The sequence below is a fragment of the Pseudopodoces humilis genome, chromosome 4 (genome assembly GCF_049639895.1).
Source record: "Pseudopodoces humilis isolate 2021_Gansu_Grassland_sample_001 chromosome 4, ASM4963989v1, whole genome shotgun sequence".
Classification (NCBI taxonomy): Eukaryota; Metazoa; Chordata; class Aves; order Passeriformes; family Paridae; genus Pseudopodoces; species Pseudopodoces humilis.
This window is the reverse complement of record NC_142203.1, coordinates 33,891,031-33,904,541: the sequence shown is the minus strand read 5'-3', so window position 1 is coordinate 33,904,541 and position 13,511 is coordinate 33,891,031. Positions and strand designations below refer to the sequence as shown.

Here is a 13,511-nt window from a genome sequence, read left to right as displayed (position 1 = left end):
CGGAAATGAGTAAGACCCCAAACGCTCTAATAAAGCAATGATGGAAGAATATTCTATTTTACAAAGTCATAATGTACAATGACAAATCATACCTTGCCCAGCCTGGCTTTCTGTTATACGCTCTCTGTTCTCCACCTTCCAAACTTATCCTCCTATCTGTTATCTGTACCATGTATAGTGTTCTTATTCCAGGCTACTCAGACATGCAATGCCTTCCTAACAGGCACACCATAAGTAAAACAGGCTGCAGAAGCATAAATGATGTATTGTTCACTGTCTGTGCATCTGACAGTGTGAGATGGAAAGAGCACACAAGAGACAAGCAACATAAGTAGTTGGCAATAAAACAAACAACTGGGAGAAATGTCATTTGAGCAGGTTGAAAGGAATCACTGTATCTAATTCCTGTGTAAGATAATTTGGTGAGGGCTTTAAATACCTGGTCTTTGAAACAATGGATGCACGCAGTTCTTTATTTCAGGCTTTTGCAGTGAATGTAAGATGAGCAAAAATTGTTCATCTCAGGGCTGAGAAGAGCCCAGTGAATCTCAGAGCCATCTTATTTTTAGACTATTCAGCAATTGGGGCTGTCTGTGTATACCACATGGCATGCACCACTAATCCTAATGAAATGATACTGCATTTGTTTCATATGAGACAGTTCCTTTCATCTTACTTTTACAGGAGATGGTCTCAGCTGTGACAAAAACTCTGCCATCCAGGTGATAGGCAAGCTCACAAACAGAAAAAGCAGAACATCTTGAGTGATACAGAGAACAAAAACTTCTCCTGAAGAAGTGCAGTCAGTAAAGACAAAGAGGGAGAAGAAGTAAAAGTGAAACTCTTGGAGGATCTCCACCTCCTCATCTGCACCTACCATTGGTTTTAGCTCTCTGCCCTCAGCTCCACCTCCCCGGCCAGCTTCTTTCATAGATTTCCTACTATTCTCCACAAACTCCTGAAAAACAGTAATAAAATGACAAGTGCTTCCATAGAGCAGATTCCAAACATTAAATCTCAGTCTCATCTTAAATCAGAATTTTAAGATGTAACTACTCAAAATATCTAGGCAATTTGCATCTGCCGCTTCTCTTGCTTAGACTTGACCACAAGGTATCAAAAAAATCTGCCAAATAACCACAAAGGTCTCCCTCACTTAATTCTGGAAGCCAGACAGATGTTTGCCTTGTGTGCTCTTACAACTTTCACATTTACCACGCAATGCTCTCCTTTATGGGGAAAGAAGGTAAAAGGCTGATTTTCAAAAACAAAAAAAGGCAAAAACCCAAATAAACAAGCAAAAACAAACAAACAATGCCCACCACAAACAAAACAAAAAAAAGCAAAAAAAACCCCACAAAAACCCCACCAAACCAACAAACCACCCAAACCCCCTGAAAAATCCCCCATAATAAAAAAAAATCAAAAACCCACAGCAACAAAAACCAGAATCTCATTTATTGCCTTATATCCTGTGCATAATGTTAGAACTCCATTAAACAAAAGGACTTTAAGATTATCACTTGGAAGGTTTGGCTGATTTCCCTGTCTTCAATTCAACCTCTTATATTTTTCACCAAATCACAATCTCCTTTTCATGAAGATTAGAAAATGTGTTACAAAATTTTACACAATTTTTTTTTCTCTTAAAGATAAGAACTCTGGGGTTCTGGGGTTTTGTGATATTGACTGCTGACTAAAGAAATCCACAATGATTTTACAGTTTATCAGTGCTTTCTTCTGAAAGAACTTGCTCTGCATTTTACTCTTACTCTGTTAAAAAGCAACTAATCAGAGGCTCATTTATTTATTATATAATGTTGTTTCCATAAAGGTCTACAAAAAATGTACCACTAAATTTTTGGCATGGTTTTCCCACAATAATAATAATAATAAAATAAAATATGCTAAGTAGTTATGAGAATCTTCCTCTAGCCTACATATGAGGGTACATTTTACAGAGATACATTCTACACCTGCCACTTAAAAACACTGTCTCAAGAAATTTCCTACACAACATCAAAGTGAGGGACTTGAGAAGCAGAATTTTTTTATCTTGGTTTCTAGTTACAGTGAACAGAGAATAACATGCAATAAAAATGGACAAAATGAATTTGTCTTACGAAATGCCTTGACAAAGCACGTAGGCTCCAGGACAGAAATAAAGCCTGGCATTTCTGTGTGTGACAGAGTCAAATTCTGATGTCTATATGAAAACTATGTGGTCACTATCTATGCATGAGGTGAGGATATTTTTTCTCTCTCATATCCAAAGAGAGGTCCTCCTTGGGAAAAGTCCAAAACCCAAGTTTTCTCCTCGTTTTATTTCTTTCTATTCTGCACTGTGTCACTTACAAGACGTGATATCCAAGAGTATGATTCTGCAAGATCTCTGCTCATGTAACAGCTAGCAAATAGAAGCAAATACCATGGGAAGGAAGCATCATTACTTATTCGATGCTTATCAGATGACACTGTTTCCTTATCTAGCCACAAACAAGATGGCAAGGTAAAAAAAAAAGGCCAGCCAAAATATTGTACTCAGCTAGTGCATTGATTCCATTGTCAAAATACCTATTTAATGGAACTAGATCCTTAGACTCTGACAGTAAGGGCAAACTTACCATGAGAACTTTATCCATGTAGAATTCCCTGCCAGGGCTCCCATCATTGTATTTTGTATCGATGGCAAAACATAAGAAAAGGACATCAACAACCATTTCATAAATGGAAAGGAAGCAGTGAGCAACCAGGAATGCAAAGAGGCAGACAATGATGAGTGGCAGCACCCAGATGGTGTAATCTCGTTGGTAATTCAGCAACATAATGCCAGCCAAACCTGTGCTGCAGACAATCAGGACCTGAAGAAGAAAATGGTAGACAACTCTAATGGCAGAAGCCTTTCAATATTTTTTGGTTGGTTTGTTTGTTTTAAGGCAATATGCTTTTTTGTCTGCCAGGCTTAGAACTAGAGGTTATAGATGGTAGGTAACAAGATCTTTACCTCCTGGATTCCCCACATCCCAGAAGATAAATGGCATTTAATTCATTTTTCAGCAGGTTCAAGTCAATTGTTACACATCCTTCAGCACAAAGAGTATTTTTCAGAGAAAATTACATTTATATTCTGCTGTCATCATTCTAGTGTTATACAACATTCCTGTAAAAAAGAATTTTATCCTGACCATTTCATAACCTCCACAACCAGATGCAATGCATTAACTAATGTGCAGTTGGATTTTTTTTTATTTGGAGTGAAGGGAGAAGTTAGGTATTAGGAGAATGGTATGTTTCTCATTTTGCTAGCAGAAACAACTCCCAAGCTTGTTTAATATTTGTTTCCTCTCCATACAGAATAAAGTAGATCAGAATTCACATAAGGCATTCCATGTAAGAGTCTCTACAGAACTAAACTATGAGTAAGGCCCTAACAGAAATTCCATTGTGTACCAGTCTGGTTTTGGCAAAACTAGAAAGACTAAATTGGTGTTGTCATTTAACTTTTTGAACATTTGTGAATGTATTATTATGAACTGCAACTAAACACAAACATAAAATAGGTCAGCTTTTATGAAAACACTATGGTGAACTGCTAAAGGAGATATCGATAGTGTAGCATTATTTCAGCTGATACTTATTTTTATATGCACCGTTCATTTGAACATTTCTGTCACCTAAACATTTTTATAATAATCTGAGACACTTTTCGGGGGGTGTTTCCTAACACTTTTCAGATTCCTCAGTAGAAATTTGTTATATAATTTCAGGCTCTCCCAAGCACCTCCATCTCCCTTATAAGTTTATTCCTTCTCAGATCTTACTCAGTTACTGGATTCAAAGTTCAGCCCGCTGTACTCTGATTTAACAGAAGTGGAGGAATGCAATAACGAATCAAGATCAGTCCAACCAGTGCCCAGATACTTAGGCACAAATGATTTAAGTAGACTGGTATTAACTGTTTCAGTAAATTATGGCACTTCAAAGGATAGAAGTAATTCACTGGATTACATTTCCATACAGTATATCTCCATTATCTGGAAACCCAAAAAGTTGACTGATCACAGAAATTATTCTAGTCTCCTTTTAATTCTCAGAGTAGAACTAAGTTGCTTAAGCTGGCAGTTCCTCATAGCAGGCTTCTGTACTCTTCCAGTCTGATTTTGTCATAAAAGGTGATCAAAAATATGTCCAATTTTCAAGATAAACCTAAAGAGCCCATACTAAACAGAATTTAAAGGAAAAGCTTCATTTCCTTACAATTCTGTGTCTTAACCACAAAATCAAAACCTTAGACTTTCTAATCACTTTACTCTTGACTCCCTAAAAAAATAATGTACTAGGTGTCATCAACTTCAGCTATTTCTCTCTAGTCGCTTTTAGTAAATTTAAGTGGATCATCTGTTTATCCCCCTGTCCTGGATGGTCCCTTCCTAATATGATGCAACTAGATGTGATAAAGTGCACACTAAGAAACAGGATTTTTAAGGCATTTTGAATTGGAGTTCAAACCATTGCTAAAGAAAGATTGCTTCTACATAGGTCTGTAACAGCTGTACGCAGCAGACATACCTTTCCTAGAAACAGCATAAAATCCCCAACTGTGTTTATGGCAGCCACTCGCAAAGCATTTTCCACTAGGATAACAAAGGCATCCTTTGCTGAGGTGCAGAAATTGGTGCTGTTGATAGCTGTGGCTGTATATGCATTCTGAGAAAAGGAGATTGAAGATTTATTCGTAGAATGATCAGGTATTTCAGATGGAGGGTGGGGAAGGTGAGGGGGAAGATACAGTTTCTGAGTAAGACACAGTCTTCATATGATTTTAATGAACAAAAATTCCCTTGAGAGTTGTTGAATCAAGCAATATGAACCAGCTGACAGAAGATTATATGAGGTAAAGAATTACTATTCTTCTCCTCTCTTGCTCATAATTTATGCATTAACAAGTTTGTTCAAAAAAACTCATTAAACAGAATTTACAATTTCTCTGCAGGAGGAGGTGAACAGTAGCACAGCTACAGAAATTAAATAGTTCCAAAAAAAAAAATCTGAAAATATAAAATAATCTGAGTGTTATACAAGTCAAGCAAGATAATTTCTAAGTACTTAACTGGACTGGATTTAAGGTTAGTGAGAACAGTTTTCAAGGATTACACTGGGGTGTTTAAAATACTTTCTTATGATTTTTTTCCCTACATTTCTGCAAACAAAAAAATGAACAACAGTGAAAGAGATATTATGTACAATATATTTATTTATGTGATATTTATGGCCCATAAGCCTGATTTTACAAGGGGTCTTTTACAAGGACCACCTAGTGTGTTGTACTTCACTTCTCTTTTTTCCATTTGTAGATGATGATAATTTGATGTTTTGCATCATTTTTACACTGTGAGAATCTTAAATATTAAACACAGAAAAGCTTAATTCTCTTTTCATAGCAAAAATATTTTGAAACTCAGATGTAGTTCAATTGAATAGACATAAAGGGGAAGGTCTTTAACCACTAAACACATTGTTGTAAACTTGAGAAACCTTGCTCACAAAGATGAATATTTTTAGTTCTTATTATATATCTTTAGTTCTTTATTTCAGATAGTTCTTGTTTATCTTCCAATGGCCAATGTAGTGATTTTGCAATGTAATCTCATTAATGAAGACTGAACTATTGTCATTCAAGTTCAATTCCAAAGTACAGTACATTATGTGTCAGCATCAGATTGCACTCTGGGAATATATATACTAATATCAGCCCTTACATAAAACTTAAATAGGGAAAATCTTACCTGATTTAAATATGTCAGGCACTTTTCTAGACACCAAAGGCAGCAAATGCAGGCTTTAAGCATACAGCGAGCACAAGCATTTTCCTAGAAAAGCACAGAATGTGGGAAAACATAGATAAAGACTTTTTATGGACAATATTTCCTTGTGTTTCAGTAACTGATATTCAGCCTACTAACTTAAGATATCTGTATCAGTCCCATGGTCCTGTAAGTCTAAATATTCATAAAACAATAGGATGGTTTGGGTTGGAAGGAACTCCCAACACCACAGGCAGGGACACCTTTCACTACACCAGGTTGCTCTAAACCTCATCCAATATGACCCAGAACACTTCCAGGGATGGGATATCCACAACTTCTTGGGCTAACCTGTTCTAGTGCCTCACCACCCTCACAGTGAAGAATTTCTTCTTACCCCTGATCTATCCCAAAACAAGACTTCCAACCTTCCACATTGACTAAATAAACAGGTAAGCATATCAAGCCTTGAGTTTAGGTAAGAAAATGGAATCTTGTTCTCTTACCTTTCCTTTGAGTTGTGTGTGAATATACATAAGAATCATTCGGGGTATCTTCACTAGTGTGATAATAAAAGACCCCTTTGCTACAGTTCCTAGGTGGTAACAAACAAGGCGATTAACAGATGCCAGAATGGGAGTAAATGGCAGATTTCTTTTTTCCCTGTTGAAAAGAGAAAAAAAAAATTAAGTAGAACAATCAGTATTTATGTGATACCATCTAGAAGTGCTACAAATTCTCAGTAAAACAATGTGCAAAAGGAATATATTATCCTCTTAATAGCTTTCAGGATATATTGCTCACTCTGTCACAGAGTGGAGTGGAGTCTGTGAGTGCAACTCACAGATTTCCCTCTAATGCAGGATTAGGATAAGGAATGGGTATGTCATACTGTCAGGCACTGAAATGTTTATGGCTTAAGAATTTTTATGAAAGCCCTTTGCCTATTACAGAAAAGCTTTATAACAAAAGCTGCATGGAAGACCACCACACCCTCAATGAGCCTCAGACTGAGGCCCTGGACTGCAAGTTGATGGAGATTAAGATAAAGTGACTCAATTCTGGCCTGGGGGAAAAGAATACATTCACAGGAGTGTTAAGCCTCACACCTTTGGGGTGGAGACCACAGCCCCAGGGCTATCAGCTGCCAGGCTCAAATAGACCCTCACTCAAAGGACAGGGGCTCGAGGGAGAGGTTTTGGGTGTGTGGTGAAAAAGGCCTCTAGTGAGAGGCAAGTAAATGCCAGTATTCTACTGCGAAGATCTGCATGGCTGTAGTCACTTCTTGACCTGGCAAAGCTGCATCTACAGGACATCGATGTGAATGACAGCAGATGGGATGTCAAGGCCCATCAAAAGTTCCACCTACAAGGGGCCCCCAGATCCTGCACCCAAGCACTGCAACATGATGCTACAGACCCACAGTGCTGCAAGGGCCAGTGTTAAATTTGCCCTCTCTAGGCATTCCCACCTGGCCTAAATGTACATTAATCCATTGGATTCTATAATTTTTGGAGGTGTGGGGAACCCTCACCACCAAGAAGACCAGATGGCGGGAAGCCACGAGATGTCACTGGGATCCTTGGAAGGATGGTATGTCTCTACCTAACCCCTGTCCCTCTCCCTGTTCCTCTCTCTGCTCTTTTTCTACATATTTCTTTTTCTGTTTCTTTCCCTTTGCCTGTTTTACTATCAAAGAAAATGTATCAACTTTTTTTTAGCACCAACATCTAATCTCTGGTTTTAATCAAGTTTTGGAGTATATTTCGAACCTTTCTGGGGTTGATCCGTTTTATTCACAGAAACTTAATTGTCTTTGCTCTTCTGTGTTTAAATCGATTCATAACACATATGAGTAGGTGCATCCCCTTTGCCCCTTCCTGCCTTGGGCTGCGTTATGATCTCAGAAATGCTTCGTAGACCCTTGTCTTGACAAACACCTGGGCTCAGCTTCTTGAATTTATTAGAAACATGGTCTGCTCCCAAGAACTTGTCCTGTTTTTTTAAAAAAACATGAACTTGTTTTTTGTGCCCAATCATCAACAGGGAGAACAACATTTCTATTACTGAACTTTCAAATCACGTTACAGACCTGAACTGTGGACAGGATAGAAAATTACTACGACTAAAGCCAATTCTCTTGCAACCCCTTAAACTGGACCACAGTGGGCTATGACCAGCACCTCCCTCTGAGTGGGACTTCTCTGAGCCACTGAACACTCAAGTCTGCGATACTCAGAGGACCAACATCAAATGCTGCTAACAGAACCTGGTCTGACACCCCACTCCTCAAGCCTCAGCCCTTCACCTGTTGAGAAGGTGCAGAGGCATCCGACCTGAGCATTTCAGTGAACTTGAGAGAAGTTCTGATGGGTCTACACCTTGTATCTACACATGTGAGTGTGAATGTGCTTCAGTAAATGTACTATGAATGTTACATTGGTAAGTCAGGTTTAAGTAACTAAGTTACTGTTGTGCTCATAGTAAATTCCATAGACTCTTTTGTTAAGTTCGTTAAATTCTGCTATTAAGTGATATTACGTGCTGTTTTACTCTTTAGGCCTAAACTGTTGGCCAAGTCTGGGGCTAAGAGTGGCATGGGGCCCCACTCTTACTCCTGTGATTCAATGAGAGAGTCTCCCTCATTCCTTTTGATCCTTATCTTTTCTCATCCTTAACCTTTTTCTATCCCCAGCTTCCACATAAATAATTTTAGGTTTTATTTTAGATTAATTGATTTTAGTCCTACTTTTCCTTTTTAAAGTGTGCTTTAATCATCCACTAAGTAGTAGAGTGAATGTTGTCAATGAACTCTGTCACACTTTAACTTCTATATTAACCTGCTTTTGCCAGTACCTTGACTGGTGATTCTCTGAGTAATCAAAAAACACTCATTGGTGAGAGGTAGTCTTACTAGCAGTTGGCTGCATTACCACTGTTCACAACTGGAAATTCCCATAAAGTTGCATTGGATAGTGTGCAATTCAAAATCTTCCAAAACAGTAAAAAAACTGTGCTAATACTTTTTTAGTCAGACTACAAAAAACTTGTCTTCTCTCTTGTTCTTTTGGAGATCTTTGTGTAGACTTTGGAGAGAATGTTACTATTTGATCAGGTAAGGTCTTTGCTCAGATTTTTTGCACTTCTGATTTAGCTATTATATCCTCAAGGTACCAAGGGCTGAGCCTTAAAACAAGTTATTTAATGCAATGTAAATATAGTATTTTTTATTTATCAGATAAATACTCATGTTCACAGTTTCAAGCCATTTTTCTTTTCTACCAAGAAACTCACTTACACATCTCTCTGAAAGAGTAACACTAATTAAACATTTAAAGCACAGCTCTTCTTCTTTATTAGAAATAATAGCATGATAATGAGCATATTAAGAAACATGTGCTAACATTCAAAAAATAAAGGATCTCCCTGGCTTGGAAAAGATGAGAATGTAATTCAGAAAAGAAACCAAAAGTAGATTCCTCATTCCATGAAATGAATATCTGCATCATGTAATCCTGAGATGTTAATGATTAAAATATGTTTACCCTGTATTTTCTTCCAATTAGCTTTTGGGAAGACAAATTTTACTCCCTGCTAGGCACAATTGCATAAATTGCTTGAATCTTATGCCGAGGCAACCCAAACACTTCCTCATTTTCAGGGCAAAGTCTGTATGAAAACACTCTGAGGCCTGTTATTGCCTGAGTTGAAAGGAATCCATCTGGCTAAGGTGAATGAGCAGTGAACACGTATAAAACATTTCTCCATGGATAACCTCACCTCATTTGACTCGGAAAGCTGCTCATATGCAAAATAATGGCTAAGTGCAAATTAATGCATTTTCCATTTTTATAAGTCACTTTTCAAATTATGATTGTATGTTAAAATGTAAAAAAAGATAACAGTAGAGAGAAATGAGTATTTACTAACTTAAAATAAAATTTCTGTTATAGAATTATAGGGCATGGATAAAATAAAAATCATTTACCCTCAGGTAACAGGAAATACATAAACTTACAGATGAAGCATACACGTTGCTAAGCAATCTATTTCAATGCAGAGTTGTTCTCTTTCCTTTGTATTTTCCTCATTCCATACTCAATCTAGTTTAATTATTCACAAGATTACATCCCTGTAACATCTTGTAATAACTTCATAGATGTATTTCATTGGTATACTGGAGAACTTCATAATTAATAAAATAACAAAATTTCTGACACCACAATAAACTGACTCCTTGCTTTTGTTGTTTTAAGAGTAGGGCAGAAAAGGAGTCAAATGTAGTTCAGATAACAGCCTCAATTAAAAAGACAAACCAATTAAACATTTGTGATCCGAATCACGCACTTGAAAAATATCTGCATACATTATTAAAAAAACTGATACAGAATTTAGTTCACAAATACAGCAATGAAATACGGAGCTTTAAAATTTTACAAGAATTATTATTTGTATATGATCTTGTCAGAATCTATAATTAAATGATGAATCTAATAAGATCTTAAGTAATCCTGTGAAAGAAAGATTAATGAAGGTAAGTGAAGCACCGTAAATAATTTAAAGGGCACTGTTTTGCAATTAAAATAATAATCAATTGCTTTCATTATTTTTTTAGCCTCTACAGATCTTACCAGCATTAATTATTAGCAAAACAGATGACCTTCTAGGCACATCCTGCTTTGTACGCTACCATCCATGTCTGTAGAACGTGCACAGGTTACAAGGCAAATAAGACTTCAAGTCTTAGATGTCAAGAACACTGTCTATAAATTGCAAAACAGATAGTTCAGAACTTCACATGATTTAGTTAGAGTCAAGGCAATTTAACTGTTCCCCTGCTTTCACAATGGACACAAATGTTCCCTCCAGAAACCCTGCTGCTCATTACTTCTGCTAAGTCAATGAGGCTGCTCATGATAGAGCTATGTTAGTTATTCTTACCTTGTAAAATAGTATGTCACAACAGCTCCTGCTACTGTCATCTGCTGACAGGCTAAGATAAACTCGCTGATCCAGATGAGTCCCACTACATGGTACCACCACATGTATTTCAAAGGACCTGCCATCCGAAATTCAACAAATCCTTCTTCATTTGGGACAGGACTACCTAGAAATAAATGAGAGTAAAAAAGAAAATGATGCTTACATCAACTCATAATGAAGGAATCATATGGTAGCAGTTCATAACCAGTTACAGCAGAAAGCCCTCTAGTTTCTACTCATAGTTTTAAATGCCATGTTTAGGAAGACTGCTCTTAAGAAAGATTAGCTGTAATATCAGACTACATTCTGCTACAAATTTAGTGCCTGTGCAGTGGTCTGACTCAGAAAGTGAAGCACAGGGCTGAGACTTTCAGTGGTGACCATTTTCTGCGCATAGCACAGCAAACAATGAAAACTAGAAATTCCAACAGTAATGAGAACAAAAACACATGAATTCTATTGCCTCCAACACTTGCTAAGAGCTCAGGATATGAAAAATATTTATCTTGTATTACTGCTAAATAGCTTTGTGACAGTCTCTGCTGTCTACAACGTACTGCAAAATAGCAGACTTTTTAAAAAGCATCTGCTGTGGGATTTTTTAGCTGAAATAAGTAAGATTTAGACCTTTATACCTATAGGATTGATTAATTCTAGAAGCTCTTGTCAGACCCTGAATACAAACAAAGCTTTTACCTTCTATATACTGAAGAGCAAGCAGGAATTAGGAGTACATGGCTGCTCTCAGAACACAGTGTACAAACAGCAGAAAAATCTCCCTCATGATTCAGGAATGATACTGGGCACCTAAGTTACAAACCACTGAAAACTAAAATCACAATATTTACACTGTGGGAGACAGTAATTGTGTGCAATGGCCCTTCCCTTACTGTGTACTCACCTGTGTGAGTACCATCTACAATACCTGGTGACTCCACGATTATGCTGTCTTTAACTTGTGTGTGTAAAATTAGAGGGAATTATTTGAAAAAATGCTATAGCAGTTTTATTAATAGAGTCTCAAGGTTTGCAGTAAGCCAACTTGTATCAAATCAAAAAGCCAGCCTAATGCATAAAGTACCATGCTGGGAATGAAGACTTAAATGTACAATAACCTTCTTTAAACAAGTGTTCTGAAGTCAGTGAAGCAGACAGAAATAGAAGCACAACAAGTGGGCTTTTTTCTTTGAGATTCTCAGAGGCTTTTTAGTCAACTACTTGAAATCATACAAAAATGAAGTGAAATTTATTTAAAGTAAGTGACTGCTTACCTGTAGTACCAAGAAAAAGCAGGACTGTGATCCAGTATGTCCAGAAGAGGATAAGCACAAAGAAAGTCCAAAATGGCTGGAAGACTAACAGCGGCAGGTGTATGAAGACCTTGCCAGCCACGTGGAACAAGGCAATGGTGAGAGCTACTCTTTTGCGCATAACTAACATGATCAAGAACAAGATAACCTAGAGGGGAAAGTTTCCAAATCACATTTTAGAGTACTGAAACAGAATCAGGATACTATTTTGCACAGCTAGGATATTCAAACACACTAAGTTAAAACATACTTTAACATCACAAGATCAAAATGTAAAACCTCTATCAGCTTCTTCTGGTAATAAATTATTTTTCAAATTATACTTTTGGGGAATTTCATTCTCATAGTTATGTATTTGGAATCATCATCAGCTTTAAGCTTATGAGATAAGATCCATTATGTTTTACAAAGAAGTAAAATCAGCAAGTTTTAACCTTTAATTACCTTTAAAAAAGATAATTTAAAATTTTTATCTGACCATGGCGTGGTGGTTTTATAAGATGTATGTGTATATATGTGTATAATAACATAGGGAGTAAGAATCTAGGAGAGAGAATGGAGAGAAACTTTTGGATTAGAATGTGAAGCAACAAGAACAGAAGAGGGAGTCTACAATTCCTGCAAAGTTAGTCAAAAATTGTCAATTTTTGGTAGTAAATTCAGTGACCCTGAAATTAACAGCAAGGCCCAAAGAAGATAATTGGTTCAACTGCTGTTAGTATTTCAGTTCACAATGATTTGAGTATAACTTCTTTCAGAAGTAGGCTAAGGACTTTTAAATACACTGAAATTACTAAGTACCTCTGAACTGAGAACCTAAGAAAAATCTCTTTGGATTGGCAATCCAATATCATACCTATTCTGGGAAGTCCCTGTGGACATTTTACAGTAGATAAAAGTAGCTGCAGGGTTAGAAATTCTCTCCTGACTCAAAATCAGATATTAGACAACAGTTCCTAGAAAGTCTCCCCTGGCTCATAATCAGGTGTTAGAGAACAATTCCTGAAAGTTTAAAAAATAACATAATGAAAAAAAATCACTTCAACAGAAATTGTGGTAGAAATAAACTGTCCCAGAATGTGTGCAATACAATGCTTTCACCTGAATAAAAAAATAGAGACCAACAGAAAAAACAAGAAAATTATACAATCATTAGCAAAGCATACCGTGAAGACTGTGGCTGCAATGGCATAGATCAAGAGAGCCTGAAGATTGTCTTTGGCTATCTGGGTCTCAAGAGCACCAGCAGATATTCGCTGTTTAGCATAGAGCCACCACAGGACTCCTGTACCACCTATGTTTTAGTAAGAAAACAAAAAGGATAAATGAATATTTCATCTTCTGTATGATACATACTACCTTGTCACAGAGAAATAAAGATGTTCTTCCCTTTTAAATCTAGTCTGGTACTTAA

General features: G+C 36.9%; 1 protein-coding gene across 11 annotated transcripts in view; it reads right to left on the bottom strand.

Annotated features, from left to right (window-relative positions):
• SLC44A1 (solute carrier family 44 member 1) overlaps positions 1-13,511 on the bottom strand; it is a 72,051-nt gene that overhangs the window by 10,241 nt on the left and 48,299 nt on the right. For 7 of the 11 annotated variants that reach the window (XR_001331971.2, XR_001331970.2, XR_001331969.2 and 4 more), the window contains exons 8-15: positions 13,264-13,391; positions 12,059-12,245; positions 10,746-10,911; positions 6,311-6,467; positions 5,787-5,870; positions 4,570-4,707; positions 2,625-2,861; positions 878-958 (exon numbers count right to left, since the gene is read on the bottom strand). Coding sequence is in view for 8 of the 11 variants with exons in the window: in XM_014258819.2 (XP_014114294.2) it covers positions 878-958; positions 2,625-2,861; positions 4,570-4,707; positions 5,787-5,870; positions 6,311-6,467; positions 10,746-10,911; positions 12,059-12,245; positions 13,264-13,391 (1,178 nt within the window). In the remaining 3 variants the exon portion in view is untranslated. Of the gene's footprint in view, positions 1-667; positions 959-2,624; positions 2,862-4,569; positions 4,708-5,786; positions 5,871-6,310; positions 6,468-10,745; positions 10,912-12,058; positions 12,246-13,263; positions 13,392-13,511 lie in introns of those variants that run through there. The other 4 variants (XM_088054111.1, XM_088054112.1, XM_014258818.2 and 1 more) reach the window with 3 other exon arrangements.